The 23,303-nt window shown below is 44.4% G+C and overlaps 1 protein-coding gene across 3 annotated transcripts; it reads left to right on the plus strand.

Moving 5' to 3' along the window:
• The first annotated feature begins 1,259 nt into the window (after positions 1-1,259).
• Positions 1,260-23,259, plus strand: NCAPH (non-SMC condensin I complex subunit H). Of its 3 annotated transcripts, none has more exons than XM_026715224.2 (18): positions 1,260-1,391; positions 2,812-3,049; positions 4,138-4,231; positions 4,852-4,944; positions 5,532-5,670; positions 6,539-6,660; positions 8,688-8,877; positions 10,715-10,806; positions 11,644-11,840; positions 13,301-13,449; positions 14,436-14,542; positions 16,513-16,635; positions 16,804-16,917; positions 17,687-17,863; positions 18,816-18,932; positions 20,246-20,331; positions 21,703-21,778; positions 22,743-23,259. In XM_026715224.2, exons 2-18 carry the CDS (start codon positions 2,817-2,819, stop codon positions 22,800-22,802), a joined length of 2,169 nt encoding a protein of 722 aa, XP_026571009.2. In that variant the 5' UTR covers positions 1,260-1,391; positions 2,812-2,816; the 3' UTR covers positions 22,803-23,259. The 3 variants fall into 3 exon arrangements, with proteins under 3 accessions (XP_026571009.2, XP_087794927.1, XP_087794928.1); XM_087938801.1 differs by having other exon boundaries at positions 1,266-1,457; XM_087938802.1 differs by lacking the exon at positions 1,260-1,391 and adding an exon at positions 1,673-2,514.
• Positions 23,260-23,303: the final 44 nt, after the last annotated feature.

A 23,303-nucleotide genomic window follows, 5' to 3' on the forward strand; every position in this document is an offset into this window, starting at 1 on the left:
TAAAACGAGGATCCAGATTGTTGGGGGCAAGAGGCTGACTCTGTAAACTGTTTAGAGAAGGCCGGAAAGCACTATAAAGTGGTATATAAGTCTAAATGCTATTGCTCTTCCTTCCTCCTTCCTTTCCTTCCTCCATCCCTCATCCTTCTGCCCTTCCAAGGTGGGTAAAATGAGGACCCAGATTGTTGAGGGCAGGAGGCTGACTCTGTAAACCGCTTAGAGAGGGATGTAAAAGCACTATAAAGCGGTATATAAGTCTAAGTGCTATTGCTCTTCCTTCCTCCTTCCTTTCCTTCCTCCATCCCTTTTCCTTCCTTCTGTCCTCCCTCCATTCCTTCTTTTCTGCCTCTCTCCTTTCCTCCCTCCCTCCCTCATCCTTCTGTCCTTCCAAGGTGGGTAAAATGAGGACCCAGATTGTTGGGGGCAAGAGGCTGACTCTGTAAACCGCTGAGAGGGATGTAAAAGCACTATAAAGCGGTATATAAGTCTAAGTGCTAGTGCTATAACAAGCCAGATTACAAAGAAAAACAAAAACAAATGAAAAATGATCCTTTTTTTTATCCCCCTACAATAATCAGGCAGTTTTTCCTACAAAGATTTCAACTTTTTTTTTTAAAAAAAACCTTTTGATTATGCAAGCTACAGACTTCTCCTAGCAACTAAAGCATAGTCACTCCTTCTCAAATACAAGTGGTCCTCGACTTACGATCCCCAATTGAGCCCCCAATTCCCGCTGTTAAGTGAGACCTTTGTTAAGCGCGTTTTGCCCCGTTTTACGACCGTTCTTGCCACCCTTGTTAAGTGAATCGCTTAATAAGTGATGTTTGTGACCCGGTTGTTAAGGGAATCCGGCTTCCCCATCAACTTTGCTTGTCAGAAGGTCGCAACAGGGGATCCAGCGATGGTCTTCAACATGGGATGGGTGGAGGGGTTGGACTAGATGACCTCCAAGGCCCCTTCCAACTCATCTGTTAATGAACCAGTTGCCAAACACCTGAATTGTGTTCGCGTGACTCTAAGGATGCTGCAAAGGTCGTAACCATGAAAAACAGTCACGAGTCACTTTTTTCAGCGCCGTTGTCACTTTGAGCGGTCGCTAAACGAACCACGGTTAAGTCGAGCACTAGGAGAGGATTCTCTCTGCTTTTTTCTAGCTCTATGCACCCAGCATCGTCTCTATGCCCCCTGTTAACTCCGCCCACCCCATGACGCGCCTCTCCAAATCTGCTCCCGGCGTGATGATGTCATGCATCCGCCGCGCCTGCGCAGTGCGGCCGCGGGGCGATTCAAACTGGCGCCGTCTCCAGAGCGGGAACTCATGGCCGACGACACCGGGGAGAGCTTCTTCACCTGAAGACGACGAGCGGCCGCGACTCGTCCCCCGAGCTCCGGTGAGCGAAGCGCTTTGCGGGCTAAAAAAAAACCGGGAATGCAGCAATTAAAAACTCCTGCCTGAGGTAAATTCGGCGACTTTCAGCGGGAAGATGGGAAACGCGCGCGCACGCGCAAACAAAAAAAAAAAAACGGGGCGGGAGAAACGTTGCTTAGGGAACTGCGCGCTGATTGGTTCTTATGTGAGTAGGGGCGGGAGTCTGAACTGTTTGCTGATTCGACGGTTCAATCGGTGCAGCTGAGCGCGGCCGACTAAAACCCGCCGTCTGATTGGCTTAAAAGAGCCCGGTTGGGTGATTGAGGCGGCTGGCTGGCGGGCGGAAACCAGCGGCGTGTTTTAAAGGGGAGGAAGTGCGCACGCGCGGGAGGGCCTTGCTTAAGTTCTGCTCTTTTCGACCCGTGTTAACTTTGGGGGAACGTCGGGATCATTCTTTGACCTCTGACCTGTCACAACCCGAGAGCTTGCCGTTGCCCCCAAATGCACGTTCACAGTAAAGCGAAAGCTACCTTCCTCCCCCCCCCTCCATCCACGAGTGGGAACTACGACTCCCAGAATGCTTTCGGGATGACTTCCGGGAATTGCCATTTCCCACCTGTCTGGTTGAGCATCTCCGGCATCCTATCCAATATTGACAGAAGTGAGGATTGCTGATGCTGTGGTCCGTGGGCAGCCTGTGAACACGGCAGCACAGTCAGACAGTGAGGGGGAACATGGGCCAGTCCGGGAATCTGGGCAGGACTTGGACGATGGTCCTGCGTCCGATACAGAGATGGGGGCCAGAGCCATCTGGGAGTTATGCGCTGACTCCGGAGCCTCCAGAATCTGACAGCAGCGAGGCAGAGGAACAGTTGGAGCCTGTTACTAGTGTGCGCATGCGCAGAGCTGCCAGAAGGCAAGAACACTTAAGACAAAAGGGGTGACTCGGGAGTAAGGCTTGGAGATGATTGGCCCTTCCCATAAGAGATAAAGGAGGAGCAAAGGGATGGGAACCTTTGCAGGAAGCAACTTTGTCCGTTCTGGTCAATTTGAAATCTGAAGCTCTGTGCTGAATTTGTGCTCCGTTTGATCTTGTGCAAGTAATTGGCAATTTAGTCATTGGCAGCATTTCAAGGAAGATAAAGGTGGGTGCTTCTCAGACTTATCCCGAAGGACTTTGGCAGACTTCCATGGGACCATTTACAAACTGTTTGAGACTCATTACAGGCTGTGAATGACTATAATTCGCAGCCGTTGAAATAAAACAAAAAGTGTTTGGGACTGACATGTATTTGTTAATGTCTCAGGAAGCCTTGGTCAGAACGGCTGAACATTTCCTCCAGGGCCTACAGATTTCCAGTCTCTAATTGTAAATAGTCTGGATTCTGGGCCTATCAGCTAGAACCTCAGTCTGATGATGTCTCTTTTTTCCCCCCCTCTAGGGATCATGAGCTTTTCAACGCCACAGTCTGCCGGCTCCAAAGGCAGTGCCTCTTCCGGCAATGTGTTTGTGTCCCCTGGCACCAGACGGCAGCCGCTCAGTGGCTCTGGCACCCCAGTGCTGCAGAGCTGCCCGCAGAACGACGATGAACGGGAGAGGAAACAGCGAAGGCGCTCCAGAGTGTTTGACCTACAGTTTAGCACTGAATCGCCTCTCTCCATACAGTCTCCCGTTAGCAAGTAAGAGCAATGTCCACACACACGTGCCCCACCACCCAAAAAGCGTGACTGTGTCAATGCACTGGAATATGCAGTGAATGAAATTAGAATAGAGTAGAACAGAACGCAGAATATGAGAAAATAGAATCGAATTAAAATAATAGAATGCAGAATATTAGAATAGAATAAAATAGAATAGAATTAAGAATAGAATAGGTTTAGAAATGGAAAAGAATAGAATGGGATAGGATAGGATAGGATAGGATAGGATAGAATAGAATAGAATAGAATAGAATAGAATAGAATAGAATAGAATAGAATAGAATAGAATAGAATAGAATAGAATTCTTTATTGGCCAAGTGTGATTGAACACAAAAAGAATTTGTCTTCGGTGCATAAGTTCTCAGTAAAAGAAAAAAGATAATTTATCAAGAGTCAAGAATCATAAGGTGCAACATTTAATGATAGTCATAGGGTATAATAATAATAGAATAGAACAGGAATATAGAATAGAATAGGAATATAGAATAGAATAGAATTTTTTATTGGCCAAGTGTGATTTCTTTATTGGCACACAAGAAATTTGTCTTGGTGCAAATGCTCTCAGTGTACATAAAAGAAGATACCTTCATCAATCATAAGGTACACAAACTTAATAATAGTCATAGAGTACAAATAAGCAATCAAGTCATACTAGGAAGCAACGAATAAAAACCGTTAGGATACAAGCAACAAGGTTACAGTCACAAGTGGGAGGAGATGGGTGAAAGAAAGGATGGGACGATTAATAGCAATAGTATATACAGTGGAGGCTAGGGTGCACCTTGAAGGTTTTAAGAAGGTGAGAATTTAAGCATGATTAGTTTACAGAAATGGGCCAAGTTCAGTGGAATGTGATGGGTAGGTAGGTAGAGGATAGAGATGATAGATAGATAGATAGATAGATAGATAGATAGATAGATAGATAGATAGATAGATAGATCTAGATTGATGATAGAAGGATGGATATAAGATGGATGGAAATAGATATAAGATAGATAGACAGATGGTAGATGACAGAGAGACAGACAGCCTTATTCATGTCCATATGTCTGCATTTGTCTTGTAGGCAAGCAGAGACATCGCTGCCACCAATCCCACAATTGTCCAATGCTCAGATTGCAGATCATTATTCCACATGCATTAAACTTTCAACAGAAAATGTGAGTTAAACTTCTCCTCGCTCCTCGCAACTGTACAAAAGAACTGTTCAAACTTGCTAGCATTAGGACCACGCGTTCCATGAAAGTTCACAAAATTTTTGACATTTCACTTGACTGTGGGAACTGTGAGGTTTTTTTAAAAATTGATATATGTATGATATCCACTTTTGTGTTGTAGAATTCAAGGCTGTTCACATAACGCTCCCTCTTATTATTTCTCCCCCTCCAGAGCAACATCTCTGTGGAGTGAGTAGTCCTAAGACAGTGGCCCATTGGGAAAACTAATAGCCCTAGCAGGATCTTCAGAGACGCAGGCCTACCGCCTCAAATATCCAGCTGGAGTCCCTACCCTCCCTCTTTTTAAGGGAGGGCTTGTGACATGCACACTTGTTAGTATTGTTGTGGTTCACTTATATAGTCCTCACCTATTAGTGGCATTTAATATAAAGTGGTGGTGCTCAATTTTAGGCAAGAAATCCAAAATCTTAAAGATTGTAGGCTTGCTATTTCAGAGATGAGACTGCTGAAACGTTTTCAACTTGGTGATGCACACAGTTGAAGTCATTGCTTAAACATATTGTTCACCCACTGTTTTGTTCTGTTTAACTCTTTCTTTCCAGAAAATCACCACAAAGAATGCATTTGGCTTACACCTCATCGACTATATGACTGAAATACTCAAGCAGAAAGATTCCGAAGTCACCAACTTCAAGGTCACGTTTCTTTCTAATTCGACTTCGTAGAATATGAACAGCAAATGTTGGGTTATCTTTCGTATTGCATGTTGGATTGAAAGACTGTGATGATTGGGCGATGAGCACAAAACTACCTTTTCCTTTTGGTTACATTTCTCTCGGAAGAACCCGCCCCTTCCGATACCTGGCCAGCATTCTAGAGATTTATGGAACAAGTCTATCTGAAAGACTGCTGGAAATAAGAAATAAAGACCAGCCATTCCCACTCCCCCATCCCTCACAAACAGGTGGATTGGTCCACTTTCTATTTGCTCCTGAGACCCCTGGGGCTCACTCCATGTCCAAAGAAAGGCTTGCAAAAGTAATTGTTGCTGAGATATGAAAACAATGACAAATATTCCTGGCCCTATTTCTAAATTAAGCTGATCTTCCATGTCGGCTTTGAAAGGCCTAGTTTCAGGTGAGCAGTATAGAAGAAAAAGGTATAGGAGAAAAAGAAAGGGGAAAGAATAAAAGTTCTGTTGGGTGTTAGTCAAAGGCATTTAAGAAATAAACTCTATCCCCAGGTTGGCCTCTACCTCATTTATTTACATTTGCACCGACAGGTAGCAGCTGGCACCCTAGATGCCAGTGCAAAGATCTACGCAGTGAGAGTGGATGCTGTCCATGCAGATGTCTATCGCGTCCTTGGAGGGCTGGGCAGAGATGCTGCACCTGCAGAGACTGAGAATAACCAGGATACAGGTGGGCTTTTCACTGCTACTAACTGAATTTGAAATAGTTTAGCTCTTAGAAGCCTCTCCCCTCTCCCTAAGATTCTTCTCTCCTGTCGTGGGATTTTTAAAACGATTATTTCCTATGCTCATTTGAACACTGGAACAAAAAAACATGGAGCATTGCTGCAGGTCACTTTCACGTTATCGAGCAAATTGGACCATCTATCTTTAGCAACAAGTATGATACAGTACTTAAATAGCAGACTGAGAGAAGCAGAAAGCAAAAGGAGTGGGATGTGTCGTGAATATATAAAGGACCCAAGATTTTTGAATTGTTTTTATTGCTTTAAGGAGGATTTACTTTTTTTTCCTTTTAACTATCTTAAGTCAGGTCCTAAGAATGGCACAACGATGTCCATTCCCATTTCGAATGAGAGGAAATGGTGCCACCCATTTTTGATTAGGGTTTTGGCTATTTGCAACCCTGGAGCTGTAAGTTGTTGACTTCAGATGTAAGAGGGAGGGATTACTAAGTATTATCTCTGCAGCAGAAAAGTAAAAGTAATAGAAAAGTTGAGCCTCTTGCAAATAATAACACATTTGAGATCCAGAAATGACACAACATACACATATTGGAGGAGGATCCTTTCATCATTGTTAACAGGCACAATGTATAATTTTCAGGGTAGTGTTGTATTATGGCACCCAAACCAGAATTTGAATAATGAGATTTGCTTGAAAGCCTTTTTTTTTTCCTAATGAGTGAATTTAAAAAAAACAACAACCAATAGTTGGGGTGTTGTATTTTCTCACTAAATCGCTTTTGACAATATTCTCAGCAAGCTTTTGTTAAAAATGCTGCAGAAAATTTCCACTCCTGGACTGTCCTTTTCTAGGTGGTGAAAAAGAAGATTTGGACAATTCTAAGAAGCGCTCGATTAAGAGGAAGCATCTGTACAAAACCATTGAACAAAATTTGAATAACATCAACGTCTCTGAGACAGAGCGCAAATGTGAGGTGAGGCCTCTATGAAAGTGACTCTTCTTCTCAGGAACAGTTTCTACAAGGTTGGCTGTAGAAACAGAAGATTGTGGAGTTTGGGCAGTGGAGAGGCTCTTCTGTGGCCATCCTGTTAGACCGTCGAAGAAGCAGCCTGCGTCCCTCCCACCCATGTTTTCGCTTCATTTTATGGTTTTTCCTGTAGTAAAAAAGATATAGTTCTGCTTCTGATGGGCTCTGTGGTTTATACAGAGAACAGTGTTTTCCCATTTCTGGGCAGGGTAAGGAATAACTTAAGCCCTCCCTTAATATCATTAAAAGTAAATTCAGGAGAGCAGTGTAGCCTCTGCCCTCCCTACTGATCTCACAGGGCTCCTCAGCCCCGACACTGGTACTACCCATGCATGACATGTGGACATCCCCAAGGGAAACACAGCCTCCACCATGAACTTGGACTTTTATAGTCTCCAGGGCTTCTCTCAGAAGTTCCTCCATGCAGTTCACATTCCACCTTGGGAGTAGACTCTCATAATACAAATAATCTGACCCTAAATAAAATAATGAAATCCCTCTTTTTAAAAGGGACAGCCATTTTTAACTGATTGTACTGGGAGCGAAGGATACATTTTGAATATTTGTTTTTCTTGAGAGAGAGAGAAAAAGTTTCCTGTTGAGTGATAATCAGTCAGTGATACGCTATCAGTTATATACGATGGTTCTTGCTTTCCAAAAGGCATACATATTTATACTTTTAAAACTATGTGTCATGTCTCATTTTATATGTTATTGAGACTTTTGATGCAAGAACACTTGCAAACAGAACCCGGTGCTATGTTGTGGCAACAGAGTGGAGAAGAGAGTTAAGAGGACAATCTGGATTGATTTGTTGATATCGAGCTAATTGTACACATCTACGCAATGAATGATCAGGAGTACGTAGTTCAGCCAGTTTTTCAACATGGCAATCGACGTATGTATGTATATGTCAGTCCGAGCTCCATTCAAAATCCAAGGAAGAAATACTTCCAACTCCATAAATTAGAGTAAAGAAACTTTTACTGAATTTTAAAGTGGTAGCTACAGGTAGAATTCTGAATCTTAAGAAATTAGGCGCGCAGATCACATGTACAAAAGGGGTGAAATTGATCCCCCCCCCCAAAATCCAAGATCTTCCTCCTATTAAAAGTTCTGAATGTGATCACGTGGGCATCTGCAGGTGGTGATGAGGCTTCTGTCCGTTGACCTTGACATATTTTGATAAAATTTAGCAGTTGTGCAGTAGAAAGACAGTGGAGCAAGGAAACAGAAACTTAAGAACAAATCTGCCCCCCAACCCTGTTGCTAATGACAGCCGAAAGATGCAGAGCGGTAGAAGAGATCTTGAAGGCTGACAGTATATGTAATTTATTTAATTTAATTTAATTTATTTCACACCCATCTCATATCAGAATGACTGGGTGGCTTACAGCCTTAAGACGTTAAAACCCAACAGAGAAATATTTCTAGAGGTTAAAACACATGAAGAACGGTTGCAGGAACTGGGTGTGTCTAGTCTAATGAAAAGAAGGGCTAGGGGAGACAGGATAGCAGTCTTCCAATATCTCAGGGGCTGCTCCCAAAGAAGAGGGAGTCAAGCTATTCTCCAAAGCCCCTGTGGGTGGTAGGACAAGAAGCAACTAACCAAGGAGAGAAGCAACTAAGGAGAAATTTCCTGATAGAACAATTCATCAGTGGAACGCCTTGCCTCCAGAAGTTGTGGATGCTCCAACACTGGAAGTTTTTAAGAAGAGATTAGACAACCATTTCACTGAAATGGTTTAGGGTTTCCTGCCTAAGGAGGGGGTTGGACTAGAAGACCTCCAAGGTCCCTTCCAACACTTCTATTCCTATTCCTATTCTATTCTATTACAACTATAAAAAGGAAATCACAATCAAAATAAACTTATAGTGAGGAGATGGAGGGGACAGGATGCATGGAGTGGTGGGGTGGGGCTGCCTCTCAATTCTGCCACCACCTCCAATTTTTCCCTGGTTTTTATCTTCAGAGCGATCCCATGTTCCAGAAGACGGCCTCGTCCTTCGATGAATGCAGTACAGCTGGGGTGTTCCTCACCACGCTCCACACGCACAGCTACCTCAGCGAAGTCCTGTTCGATTCCATGGTTGTTCCTCTGCCATCTTCTGGGACTTCTGAGATACCAAGTTCTTCTCCTGTGAAAGTGACTGACTTAAAATGTAGGTGTGACAGATAGGTCGCAAACTACTCTAACTTACAATAATACGGGTTTTTGAGTGTGTTACTATTGATGCGGACGGGTCTTCCACCATTCCTTGAGCGAAATGTACTGCGTGGAAATTACCGTTGTTCGCCCTTCTTTTTCCTCCCCTTTCTGCCATTCCAAATTGGGATTAATGTTCCGTTTAGTGAACATTCGAAGTTATAATGGCATTGAAAAAGAGGAGATTGATCCAGACCTCCGTGGAACGAACGGTGGGAGAGAGTATTCCATTTAAGCCGGAATTTTTTCTCCTAGGAATAATTCCAGAAGGATATAGGAAGGATTTAATGTACCTAATAGTACATGTGTTGATGGTGGCTAGAATAATATATGTGCAATACTGGAAGAAGGAAAACACACCGCCAGAAACAGAGATTATTAATAAGGAAAATTATGGCCTGTGCAGAATCAGACAGGTTAACCTGGAATTTTAAAAAAACAACAACAAGGGGGAATCTGAGTACTATGAAACGTGGAATAAATTCTATCAGTGGCTGAAGAAGGCAAGGGCAGAACATAAGTAGTGATGATGATTAGAATAATTAGTAAACAATGCATCAAACAACAGGATTGTAAATGGAAAAGTAAAATTTGTGTGTGTGTGTGTGTATGTATATGTGTGTGTGTGTGTGTGTGTGTGTATATGTTTTCTGAGGTTCTCGCGGGTATTTGTATGTGGATCTTTGGTTATTCGGGTTTTCTTCCACGTAAGATTGGCAGTATCTAGGCAACGTTTTGATGAAGTCTCATTCATCATCTTCAGGCTTGTGTCTTCGGCTCTGTGCTTCTCAGAGTGAGAAGCATTGTCACTTGCATTGTCACTCTGAGAAGCACAGAGCCGAAGACAGAAGCCTGAAGATGATGAATGAGACTTCATCGAAACGTTGCCTAGATACTGCCAATCTTACGTGGGAGAAAACCCGAATAACCAAAGATCCATATATATATAAAACAATTGTATTTCCAGAACAGTTGCACCGTGTTGTATGTATAAAGAATTCAACACGGTGCAACCGTTCTGGCATTACAATATATATATATTACAAGCTATTCTAAAAATACAAGTTCCAGGTATACTTGTAAAAGAAGAAATAGACATCCTGCGATCTCCGGAACTTAAAATTACATTTAATGTACTTACTGAGCTTTCAGCAGCCTCTGCTGACATCATCAGAGTTTTTAGCTACCATTACACAAATGTTGCCTTTATATATCATTAACCAATTTAGCCCCTGAACGCATTATAGGCCCTCTCAACTGCCTCCCATCCATAATTAGTTCTGCTGTTTTTACCTCCATGTTGGTCAAAGGAGGCTTATCTCTTGTTGTTGCTTTCTCCTGTGCCCGGCCTGGAAGATAAACTGGCATGTTAACATCACCTCCTAAAGATAAAAATTGTGCTTATCTTTAGGAGGTGATGTTAACATGCCAGTTATTGTAATTGGCTGTTTTGCTTGTGACCTTGTAGTTGGCCCGGCTAGTTCTTCTTTATTCCTGTCTGCTATAATTTGAGGCAGCTCTGCCAAGTTCCTCTGTATTTGGACAGGCCCGGCTATGCCTTCATAGGGTGAGTCCACATGCCCTACAAACAAGCCGGGCCAACTGCATATTATATTTTTTTTATGATGCCTGCAGCGTCCTGGGGTCATGGAATCCCCTTTTGGCAAACTTCTGACAAGCCAAGTGAATTGGAGGGAGGTTGAAGAGCTTGCTAGCATAAGAGATTTGAATAGCTTTGAACCTTGGATTTCTTGCTGAATTACCCTGTGGTTTTTTTTTGCCATCCTATCTAGCCATCCTTCTACGTTGCGTTGAAAACTCCACCATTTGCCCTTCCTTGTCTGGCTTTCTGTTTACTCAGTGGGACAGCGAAACCCATAACGAGGTACACAAATTTGGTTGCTGCGTTGTGTCCAAAGAAGTTGTCATAACGATCTTATACTGGAGTTCAGCATTCCTTTAATTTACATTTACAAGGAGATGCCACCATCTCATGGGCTACCAGGTTTTCTCACCGAATCTTTTGAGAGGTTTTCTCAAGTTCTATTATGAAATGTTTAACTTAAGACAGGTTGAACCTTGGCAGCGAATTTTTTTTTGACCAACATAAGTTCATTGGGCTTTTTTCGGCTTTATCATTACTTATCTAGAAGTTGAGACTTGGAAAAAGTTCAGAGAAGAGCAACTAAGACGGTTAAGGGCCTGGAGGCTAAACTCCATATATGAAGAACGGCTGCAGGATTTAGGTTTGGCTAGTCTAAAGAAAAGAATTAGGGGAGACGTGCTAGCAGTATTCCAGTGTTTGAGGGGCTGCCCCAAAGAAGAGGGAGTCAAGCTATTCCCCAAAGCATCAGACAGGGCAGGACAAGAAACAATGGATGGGAAACTAATTAAAGAGAGAAGCAACCTGGAATTAAGGAGAAACTTTCTAAACTATGGACAATTAACAGCTTGCCTTCAGAAATCGTGGATGCTCCATCACTAGGTGTTTTTAAGAAGATCTAGACAGTCACTTATCTGAAATAGCATATATAGGTTCTCCTGCTTGAGCAGGGGGCTAGACTAGAAGACCTTCAAGGTCCCTTCCAGATCATTCATTCATTCTATTCTTATTCCAGAACTGTTTAGAGCCTAGCGTTGTACAGTTAGCTTTTAATTGTCATCTTAACTGTCCTTTTGGGAGGCGGGAAGACTTCGCCTGAAAATGTTGTTTTGTGTTCAGTCAGTCTCCGCTCTACTGGATAAATTCAAGAAGAGCGACCAGGTGTTTGATATCAACGCAGAGCTGGAGAGCGATCCTCTCGAGGACAGAATGGAAGACGATTTTGACGCCGATGCTCTAGACAAGACGATGGCGAGAGATCTCGGCGAGTTCTCCGAAAAGCTGGAGGCCTGCCAAATAGCACCGGAGTGCTCGAGGTCCATGTCTTTCTTGGAATATTTGGGGACGGGGTGGTGCTCTTGAGAAGTTTTAATGAGAATTTCATTATTGTCTTCTCTGAAGAAGGATCAGGAACGACGTTCCTAAAAACGCGTGTGTTATGCGGGTGGTCTTTGACTTATGACGGTAACAGCCCAAAATTTCTTTCTTTTTTTTTAATTAAGTTTTTTATTTTGTGTTTACAACAAATCCATCTTTCATTTAAACGGTGTGTCGACTGGGTACATATATCTTGTGCTAGCAATTATAATTAACATACTTTCCTGGCCGAAATATCAGTAATCGCATTTTCTTTATAAACCATTGTCACTTGCATATTTTATCTGTATAACAATCTTAACTTATTTCTCTATGTGTTCATCTACTCCATTTTTACTTATCTCTTTTGTTTTCCAACCGTTTGATAAAATAGATCCCATCCAGCCCAAAATTTCTGTGGCTGAGCAAGACGGTTGTAAAGTGAGTTTTGCCCCATTTTTAAGACCCTTCTTGCCTTGGCTTGTTTAGTGAGTCGCCACAGTTGTTAAGTTAATAACGTGGCTGTTGCAAGTGACTCTGGCCTCCCCACTGACTTTGCTTGTCAGAAGGTCACCAAAGAGGACATTGCAACTGCTTAAATACATGCCAGTTGCCAAGCATCTGAGTTTTGATCACGTGCCCGTGGGGATGCTGGAATGCTCGTAAGTATGAAAGGCAGTCATAAAGTCACCTTTTTCGGTGCCGTTGTAACTTTGAACGGCCGCTAAGCGAACCGTTGTGAGTCTGTTCTGACTAAGGCTTCCGAGACTGTAATTACGCACGCACTTATTTTAAAAACAAGCCTTGTTTTATCGCAACGCTGGGAATTATTTTCATTCCCAGCCGGTAATGAATCTCAAACAGTCCCTCGAGATAAGCACCCACCTTTCTTCCCTGTGAAGTGCTGCCAATAACAGAAATTAAATGAACTAGAAAAGAAACCAGCTGAAGTAAAGACAAAGAGCTTCGAGGATTAATCTGAACCGATTGAACGACTTTGCTTCCTGCAAAGGTTTCATCACCTTTGTCTGTCCTTTATATCTTATGGGAGGGGCAGTCACCTCCCAGCCTTACTCCCGAGTCGCCCACTTCTGCTTCTGGCAGCTCTGCACACACGCGCATTGGGAACAGGCTCCCCTGGGTCCTCTTCCTCGCTGCTCCAGACTCTGGAGCTCCGGAGGCAGCACCCCACTCCCCGATGTCCCTGGCCCCATCTCTGCATCGGACCCAGGACCCTCGTCCGAGTCCTCTCCAGGTTCCCAGACTGGCCCTCGTTCTTCCCCACCGCCCGATTCCGCTGCCGTCTGCACCGGCTGCCGGCGAACCACAACAGAGTCCAGTGGGACTTCCCTGCATGGCAAACCTTGAAGAAGCAGCGGCCCCTCTTCTAAAACTAGACTGTCAAATCTCTTTCTTACAGAGAAATCCAGGTTTCCGTGAGAGACGGGGATATCGGGTCCATGTGCCTACAGCTGTCCATGAACCCCAGCGAGTATTCTTACTTCAGCCCCCGGATCATGTCCATGTGGGCAGGCCCGGAACACTGGCGCTTTAAGCCACGCCATAAAGGTACGGCGGGCGGCGGTTGGGCAGGGATTGCCAAGAGCTCAGCAGCCAAAAAGTTACTGGGTGGCACCTCATCCACTTACGCGGAGTCACAATCTTTTATCTGTTAGTGTTTCCCTTCCTCTGGGTGTGAGCCTTCTGACTTCTTTTCCTGTTTTCTCCTTCTCCTGCTTCCTCGGCGTCACGTAGGTGTGCGCGTGGGTTTCCATACGCACGTTCCCCTTTTCAGAACAAGGCTCTCTGCCTGAAGTTTACAAAAGGATATCTGTAATACACAGCACCGTATATTTAGAATTTTTTAGAATAGAATAGAGCTGGAAGGGACTTTGGAGATCTTCTTAGTCCAGCAGGAGAAGCTATACAATCTCAAGTGACAAGTGACTGTCCAGGGTCTTCTTAAAAACTGCCAATGATGAAGCACCAACAACCTCTGGTGGCAAGTTGTTCCACTGGTTAATCGTCCTCGCTGTTAGGAAGTTTCTCCTTAATTCCAGGTTGCTTCTCTCCTTGATGAGTTTCCATCCGTCGTTTCTTGTCCTGCCCTGTCTGGTGCTTTGGGGAATAATTTGACCCCCTCTTCTTTGGGGCAGCCCCTCAAACACTGGAATACTGCTGTCATGTCACCCCTAATCTTTCTTTTTTCCTTTCCTTTCCTCTTTTCCTTTCCATATATGTTGATCTCTTACTCTGTGATAGAAATGGCATTACGGCATTTCTCATTTGTTGCTTAATCGCACACAGATAAACGTGTAAGCGATCGCATTTCCAATATTTATTGTAATACCTCCACCGTAATTGTTTATTTTCTCACATCAAAACCAGGATTGGTAGGTCAGAGCGGAGCTGCAGGTCACGTTTTAACTATTTGGAAAAGTGTGCCGTTTTGTGTCTGCCTTGGAGTTCACTTGTACAAAACAATGCCATTCACGCCTTTACAAGTAGCAACGCTGACAAAACAGAAGATTTCCTGACTTCTGTCATCCGCACAGGTGACGCCAACTCCGAGAGAGCCGGCAAAAGGAAAACCATGAAGAAAGTCTTTGAGGTCAATTTTGAGGAGGAGATTGACTTTGAATTTTACTTCCGCAAAACTCGGGTAGGTGATTTTTCCCTCCTCCTTCCCCCACCCCCCCACCCCCGTCCCCCCAGGCAGGACAAGAAGTAATGGGTGAAAAAAATCATTAAAGAGGGATCCAACTCAGAACGAGAGAGAAAATTTTCTGGCAGTGTAAATGATTCATCAGATGAAATCAAAAATGACATTAATCTTGCCTTCAGAAGTTGTGGGGTATCCATCCCTGAAAGGTGTCAAGAAGAGGCTGGACAGCCATTTGTCCAGGATGGTGTAGGGCCCCAGGGGTGGTACAATGGTTAGAGCGCAGTCCTGCAGGCCATTTCTGCTGACGGCCTGCAATTTGGCAGTTCAAATCCCACCAGGCTCAAAGGTGGACTCAGCCTTCCGTCCTTCTGAAGTGGGAAAAACGAGAACCCAGATTGTTGGGGGGTGGGCAAGAGGCCGACTCTGTAAACCGCTTAGAGTGGGCTGTAAAAGCCCTATATAAGCCTATAAGTGCTGTTACTAATTTGCAAGCAACACAAATGCCTCCAGGGTCTTCGCTACCTGAATTGCCAGAGATCAATACTTTTAAGGGTATACTGCCCCCCTCTGGACAGACCCCTACCACATCCTCTGTTTGTTGTCTCCCCCCCCGCCGCCATCCGTGTTGAGATGGTTGGCTGCAAGGAAGGGAACGTTTCCCCTGGGCTGCATTCTAGCTACCTGCTTGCAGATGGTCGGTGTCCTGATTTCCTAGAGTGGGACATCAATTGCTAGGAAGGGGGGATGCCGGCGCACCCCTCTCAGTTCCTGGCAACCCTGCTCAGGGTCACGGCTTGCCTATTAAATTGGCAGCTCGGGGGGTGGGGGGGCATTTCTCAGTGTTGCTGTCAGTGCTCCGAGCTATGCAGCATGTCCTCAGCTGGAGTTATGGCTTTGATTCCCAGTGAAAGAAAGAAAGAAAGAGAGAGGGGGGAGGGAGGGAGAAAGAGGGAGGGAGGGAGGGAGGAAGGAAGGAAGGAAGGAAGGAAATAATAAATAAATTTTCATCATGCCTTCTGACTGTGAGTTGGTGTTTGTGGATGCTTTCTGTCAGTCTTCTGCCTTGTAATTCTTACATTGTATGTTCAGGAAGGAAGGAAGGAAGGAAAGAAATTTTTTTATCATGCCTTCTGACTGCCAGTTGGTGTTTGGGGATGGTTGTAATTCTTACATTGTATGTTCTGGAAGGAAGGAAGGAAGGAAGGAAGGAAAGAAAGAAAGAAAGAAAGAAAGAAAGAAAGAAAGAAAGAAAGAAAGAAAGAAAGAAAGAAAGAAAGAAAGAAAGAAAGAAGGAAGGAAGGAAGGAAGGAAGGAAGGAAGGAAGGAAGGAAGGAAGGAAGGAAATTTTCATCATGCCTTCTGACTGCCTGTTGGTGTTTGGGGATGCTTTCTGTCTTCTGCCTTGTTGTAATTCTTACATTGTATGCTGTGGAAGGAAGGAAGGGGAGAGAGAGGGAGAGAGAGAGAGAAAGAAAAGAAAGAAAGAAAGAAAGAAAGAAAGAAAGAAAGAAAGAAAGAAAGAAAGAAAGAAAGAAAGAAAGAAATTGTCATCATGCCTTCTGACTGCCAGTTGGTGTTTGGGGATGCTTTCTGTCAGTCTTCTGCCTGGTTGTTGTAGTTTTTGCATTACGTGTTGCAGGTGACCCCTGTTTCTTTCTTGTGGGGGTTGTTGGGTCTTCGGTTTGCTTAGGATGTTTTGAAGGGCTTCTTGTTGGCTTGTGTGCTACACTGATCCCACTTTGGTGGGAAGGTAACAGTGCTCTGTGACATCATGCTGGCCACAGGACCGTGGAAATGTCTTCGGACAGCGCTGGCTCATTGGTCCTGAAAGAGATGAGCACTGTGCCACTGCAGGGACTCCTTCACCGCTACCAAATCTAAATCAGTGCAAAGTGTGATTTAAGATAAAACCTGCCCAGCATTCCTACCGGAGGATGTTTCTGACATTTCTGGTTTTCTAAAAACAGGCATCCACAGTTCTGTCCAAGTCCACTCTCCAAAACCAAAACAAGAAAAGCAACACCCTCCCGACAGACTTCCATTACGATCCAGACAACCTCACCCAGCTGTTCCTCAAACCTCAGATCAGGGTAAGGTTTGCTTGTTCAGTGCGCGGCAGTGATGCTGGCAGCCTGCTACTCTGGCCAGAAGCTTGGCTGAGAAAGTTTTCTCAGCATGAGCCAGCATGCCTTAGCGCTTCAGTGCTTTCCATTAGTAGCAGCTTCTCGTGATTCTTTCAAGTTATTTTATTTCTCCAGCTCTCGAAGATGCTACTTCAGGGCCGTTCACCCAATCACGAGGACGATGATGAAATCGGAGAATATGATTACAACAATCCCAACGATACCTCCAATTTCTGTCCCGCAGCGCAGGTGAGTTCTAACAACCAGAAGCCTGCTCTGTGTTTGGACCGCCATCCTTTTTTTAATCTGGAAGCTATAAAAATGGGTTGCTGATAGCCGCAAGATGTGGGTTAGGATAGCTAATGAAACAACGGAGAATTGTAACGCCGAGATCTGTCTTTGCCCCCAAATAAGACCAGGTCTTATATTAATTTTTCCTCGAAAAGACACCTTGGGGCTTATTTTTCCAGTTAGGGCTGATTTTCAGGGAAATACGGTGCTTAATGCGTCTGGCTGATGATCTTAACTGGGGCTTATTTTTGGGGTAGCGCTTATAATTACAAGCTTCTTGAAAAATCCCGCTGAAGGCTTTTAAAAGTCAGAACTCTTCCAAAATAAATAAATAAATAATATCTAACAGATCTTGCCCCTGAAGGCAGGACAAGAAGCAACGGATGGAAACTAATAAAGGAGGGAAGCTACCTGGAATTAAGGAGAAATTTGCTGATAATTAGAACAATTAATCAGTGAAATAGCTTTGCCTTCAGAAGTTGTGGGTGCTCCATCACTGGAGGTTTTTAAGAAGAGATTGGATAACCATTTGTCTGAAGTGGTGTAGGGTTTCCTGCCTAGGCAGGGGGTTGGACTAGAAGACCTCCAAGGCGTCCCTTCCAACTCTGTTATTCTATTCTATACCTGTATTATTATTTTAGATCTCTTTGGCTGAGAAAGACACTGGGGAACTCTGAAGACTTGACTTGACTCCTGTTCATTCCCCCCCATCTTTCTTTCTGTTTAGGACGGCGACAGCGATGATGACAACGAGCCTATAAACTTTATAGGTCAGGGAGGGATGTTTGAAATGACCGCGAATCCTTTGGGTGGAGATGACCCAGATGGAGAACTTGATGGAAAGGTCAAAGGATTCAACATCTCCACCTACGGTGAAGCCAACATGGTAGCGGAGCCTCAAAAGGCAAGTATTAAGTTTGGAGTGCATAGTCCCAAAACGGGGTCACCCCAAAACCCCAATTAGTATCTGAAAGTGCCGGGTTGGGAAAAGACGATATACAATGTGACCTTGACGATGGACGGAAGATCTACCTGTGACTTACCCATCGTGCAGGTGAGGGTAAACTGCAAATTGGTTAGGATGCAGTATCGCAGGCAAACTCTGGTCACTGCAAGGAATTTGGTCCTGATGGGACTCAAGGTTGACTTGGCCTTCCATCCTTCCAAGGTCCGTAAAATGAGGACCCAGATTGTTGGGAGCTGACTTTGTAAACTGCTTAGAGAGGGCTGTAAAGCATTGTGAAGCAGTATATAAGTCTAAGTGCTATTGCTATTCCTTCCTTCCTTCCTTCCTTCCTTCCTTCCTTCCTTCCTTCCTTCCTTCCTTCCTTCCTTCCTTCCCTCCCTCCCTCCCTCCCTCCCTCCCTTATTCATTTTCTCCTTCCTGGTGCCGCAGTGGTTAGAATGCAGTATTGCAGGCTAACTCTGCCCACTGCCAGGAGTTTGATCATGACTCGCTCAAAGTTGACTCGACTTTCCATCCTTTTTGAGGTCAATAAAATGAGGACCCAAATTATTGGGGAGGGCAAGAGGCTGATTCTCTAAACCACTTAGAGAGGGCTGTAAAAGCACTGCAAAGCGGGATATAAATCTAAGGGCTATTGCGATTCCTCCTCAACCAGGCTGAGAGACGCTTGCTTTTTGTGACAAGAAACTAGCTCAAAACTTAGTTCTAGATTAGTTTTCTCATTCTGTGTGCTTACATTCTTCTAGAAAGCAGACTTATTTTATTTAGTTTATTTTCAGTAAGGGCCTTCAGGAGGCTGTATGGAATAGCAATACCTTGGAAGGCAGGGTTGCAGGTGCCTCTTGGGATTATTATGACTGTTCTAACTCTGCCTAATTTTGGATTCCAGGTGAACAAAATAGACATTCAATATGCAAAAACTGCCAAAAAAATGGACATGAAGAGGCTTAAGCAGAGCATGTGGCACCTTTTGACAGAGGTCTCAAAGAATCAGACGGAGGAAGAGGTGCGCTTAAGGAAACCTGGTTTTATTGTTGGTCTTGTTTTCTCCTTTGGTATCATAGTTGACTTTCTCTGAACTCTGTTTCTTTGGTATCATAGTTGACTTTCTCTGAACTCTGCTTCTTAAGGCGGTAACCGCACACTTTTAATCACCACTTTGCAAAAAAGAAGAGCCGCAAAATTTTATTTTCTTGGAAAAGAGCATCCTGAGAACAACGTGGTTCTTCCACACCTCAGTAGAGAGCATGAAAAGATTGGCGATTATCACACCTGGAATACTGCACACCTGGAATACCACAACCCATTTGGGTCACTGTACTACGAAAAAGGATGTTGAGACTTTGGAACAAGTTCAGAGAAGAGCAACTAAGACGATCAGAGGCCAGGAGTCTAAACTATATGAAGAATGGCTGTAGGGTTTGGGTTTGGCTAGTCTAAAGAAAAGAATAACGAGGGGTGACATGATAGCAGTATTCCAGTATTTGAGGGGCTGCCACAAAGAAGATGTAGGGGGTCAATTTATTCTCCAAAGCATCAGAAGACAAGACAAGAAACAATGGTTGGAAACTAATCTAGGAGAGAAGCAACCTGGAATTAAGGGGAAACTTCCTAGGACAATTAGCCAGTGGAACAGCTTACCACCAGACGTTGTTGTGCTCCATGACTGGATCTTTTTAAGAAGAATCTGTTGTTAAGTGAATCCCCATTGACTTTGCTTGTCAGAAGGTCAATTGGAAAATAGCTTGACCCCTTCCTCCTCTCTGGGGCAGCCCCTCAAATATTGGAAGACTGCTATCCTGTCTCCGCTGGTCCTTCTCTCACTAGACTAGCCATTGGCACGGTCAGAACACCGCAAGTTCTGCCTAGAAAGTTTATGGTCTGACTGCTTGCCAGCCTTGAAAGCCGTTTTTTACTTGGGAGCTTCGAGGCTGCCACATTCAGTGCCTGGGAATTTGGGAGGGGGGATTTCGTAGAGAGGTAGAAGATTAGACTCGACAACACTCTTTCCTCAGAGAGTCAAGGACATGTTGCCCTGCACCTGGAGGGGAGTAACGGTGGGGGAATGTCTCCAGTTGGGACGAAGATTTGATTGGGCCATAGGATGGACTGATGGGTGCAGGGAGTGGATCTTGGATTTCTCTTTTGGGAAGGGGAAAACCGGAACTCTCAGATTCGGCTTTTCCCAGGTGTTCCAAAATGACAACTCTAATAATTTGGAACTTTGAGGAAATGTTTGTCTCGGGGTTTACTGGCTTGGAGTCGGTTAGTTGGAATGCTGACACTGCTTTTCTGTTCTTTTTAATGTTCCCTCTACAGAGTGAAGGCCCAGAGAAGAAGGTCAACTCTTCATCCATCTCTAGCCCAAAGGTCTTCAGTAGCATCACCAGGGACCTACTTCACAGGTATTTCCAGGGCGGAACGGGACAACTCGCCAGGGACAATTTTACAATCCTATTTTAATTATTTCAGATAAACGAGAAATTATTTTAATTTTTTGCCAGTTCACGTTTCCTTCTGCCTCTCCTTTCGCCTCTTTTCTTTTCTCCAGTGAGATTCTTTTCCACCATTTCTTTGATGCTAGTGTAACTCTTCTCCTGCGGAGAGTTGGCCGTGGCGAGTTGTCATAGGCCCTTTCCCAGGGTATCGGAACTCTTTGTCAGAGACCAGGAAGCCTGATGATGATGATGATGATACACTCATCTCTAGAGGAAACCGCTGCTTGATCCCAATATGTCTGAGGAGGAGGACCTCGGAGTTGATCAGCCTCCGGTTGCGGGATTTTTTAAGCTTTCGTTACGCAAGGCCTTGGTCACCGCTTAGCTCCTCAGCCCTGAGGAGGTGGCCCCCGAACCACAAGCATCCACTTCTGCCCACTCCGATGTGTTATTCTCCAAGCCAGTGGTGCATGCAGAGGTTCTCCCCTCCCCCCTCTTATTCCTTGATTTAGTAAACTCATTCTGGGGAGGTGCGTATGGTTGGGTTTTTTTGGTTTTTTTTTTTTTTTGGGTTTTGGCTTTTTTTTTTTTTTTTTTTTTGTTGGGGGGGGGGGGGAGGGGGGGGGGGGGGGGGGGGGGGGGGGGGGGGGGGGGGGGGGGGGGGGGGGGTTTTTTAAATGGTTGGGTTGGTGTTTTTTTTTTTTTTTTTTGATGTTTTTTTTTTTTTTTTTTTTTTTTTTTTTATTTTTTTTTTTTTTTTTTTTTTTTTTTTTAAATTTTTTTTTTTCTTTTTTTTTTTTTTATTTTTTTTTTTTTTTTTTTTTTTTTTTTATTTATTTTTTTATAATAAAAAAAAGAAAAAATAAGTAATAAATAATTTTTTTTGGGGGATTTTTTTTTTTTTTTTTTTTTTTGAATTTTAATATTAATTAGGATTTTGTTTTTTTATTTTATTTGGGGGGGGGGGTGTGTTTTTTTTTTTTTTTTTTTTTTTTGGTCGGGGGGTTTTTTTTATTGTGGGGCAATGACGATAAAGTAAACTAAAAACGACCGGTTTCTCTGACCATGAGAGAAGGGCTCTTTATCAACTGGCTTCTTTGATTTATGCCCTACCTCAAGGCAGCTGATAACAAGAGAGCACAACACACGCAGTCCTTGACACGCAACCACAATCGAGCGCCACATGCCCGCTGCTTCAGGGAGGCAGTCGTTAAAGTGAACGGCTGCAGTTGTTCCGTTAGCAAATATGGTTGTTAAGTGAATCTCCCCCCCTTCCCCCGGTTGACTTTGCTTGTCAGCAGGTCGCAAAAGCGAATCACGTCTTCTCCTGTCTTGCAGCCTGCCTTCCGTGATGGCGAAAAACCTGTCGGTGCCGTTGGCCTTTGCCTGCCTCTTGCACCTGGCTAACGAAAAGGTGAGTACGGTGCATCATGCAAAAAAAAAATACAGGCGGTCCTCGACTTACAGCTGCAGTGGAGTCCCAAACATTTATGTTGCTAAGGGAAACACCTGTCCAGAGAGTTTGGGGCCCTTTCCTTGCCGCCGTTGTTCCATGAATCGCTGCCGATGGTTAAAACAGCAACACGGTTGTGGAGGGAATCTGGCTCCCCCGTTGATTTGGCTTGTTGCAAGATGTCCAAAGGGGAATCACATCACACACACACACTCACACACACACGCACGCACACAAATACACACAGAGGAACAGAGCAACTGTCATAAATATGAGCCAGTTGCGAAGCGTCTGAATGTTGCCCCCGAGGAGGCAACAATGGACATAAGTGAAAAACGGTTACGAATCCCTCCCCTTTTTTCCCCAGCACCGTCGCAACTTCAAACGGTCACTCAATGAACCGTTGTAAGTCGAGAACTATCTGTAGTGGGATGGTCACCTGGGATGAACTGCATCTTTTCAGCCAAAATTCTCTTAACCAGTCGGGGAAACCTTTTCTTCCGTGCTGGGGTGGGAATCCTACCGGCATAACAACCGGTTCGTTGAGCGTGCAGGTGCACACTATTTACACACGACCAGCTCCGGGCTAAGCGTTCACCTTCCCCAGGTGACAAGCGGCATTCAGCCGTGCCTCGCAAAGCAGCTGAGGAGGACGCAGCCTAAAGCCCGGGCAGGCGGGTGGGCCAAACGGGAGTCCAGAAAATCGTCGCAGCGAAGTGATTCGGTGTCGGTTGCTCTTCGGAGCAACCAGTTCTATCGAACCGGTGCAAACCGCGAGAATCCCACTCCTGCTTTCGTGCCTTCGCCAACGTGGAGAAGAAGAAGAAAAATTGCTTTTGAGTGGGGGGCAGCTTTAAAGTTTGACGTTTGATTCTCCTCCTCCTCCTCCTCCTCCTCTCTCCCCCCTCTCCCCGCTTGTCCCCAGAACCTGAAACTACAAGGGGTAGAAGACTTGTCTGAAGTCTTAGTGCTACAAGAAGATTAACCGGTGCCGCTCGACACGCTCCCGCCTCCAAAGAGGGAATTTGATCTGCCCTTTTGAGACTTTTACTCCAGCGCGTCAAGCGGAGGCCCTGACTCCGTCGCTTTTTCCCGGGACACAACAGGGTGCAAATGGCATTAGGATTTCGGTTGGTCAAACCTGCTTGTCTTTTAAAAGGAGTCCTGGGTGTTTCTAACTCCTCCTGAACTTGGCCCCTGAGTGCAGAAGGAGCCTTTTTAACTGTGTGTTCTCGTCACAATTGCGGCTCTTGTTATCCCATCCTGCTTTTTTTTTTTTTTTTTAAAGGGGTTTTATTTTCCAGTTTTCCCCACGCCAGGAAAACCTTCCCGTCTTTCCTTCCTGCAGTTCTTTCCTGTCATTTTATCATTGTCTTAAAAAGTCGTTTTATATATTTGTACATATCTCTTTTTATTTTTTAAAGGAATAAACCCAAACCTGACCGTAGTTGTGCTCAGCCCGCGGCTTTTAACTTGCTTTGAACCC

Source organism: Pseudonaja textilis, chromosome 9 (assembly GCF_049901715.1).
Source record: "Pseudonaja textilis isolate UNSWEBS1 chromosome 9, rPseTex1.2, whole genome shotgun sequence".
Lineage (NCBI taxonomy): Eukaryota > Metazoa > Chordata > Lepidosauria > Squamata > Elapidae > Pseudonaja > Pseudonaja textilis.

Coding starts and splice junctions, on each gene's coding strand:
- NCAPH (XM_026715224.2), top strand. CDS start 2,817: ATGAGCTTTTCAACGCCACAGTCTGCCGGCTCCAAAGGCAGTGCCTCT. Junction 4,945..5,531: donor CCGAAGTCACCAACTTCAAG/GTCACGTTTCTT, acceptor TTGCACCGACAG/GTAGCAGCTGGCACCCTAGA. Junction 10,807..11,643: donor ACAGCGAAACCCATAACGAG/GTACACAAATTT, acceptor TTTTGTGTTCAG/TCAGTCTCCGCTCTACTGGA.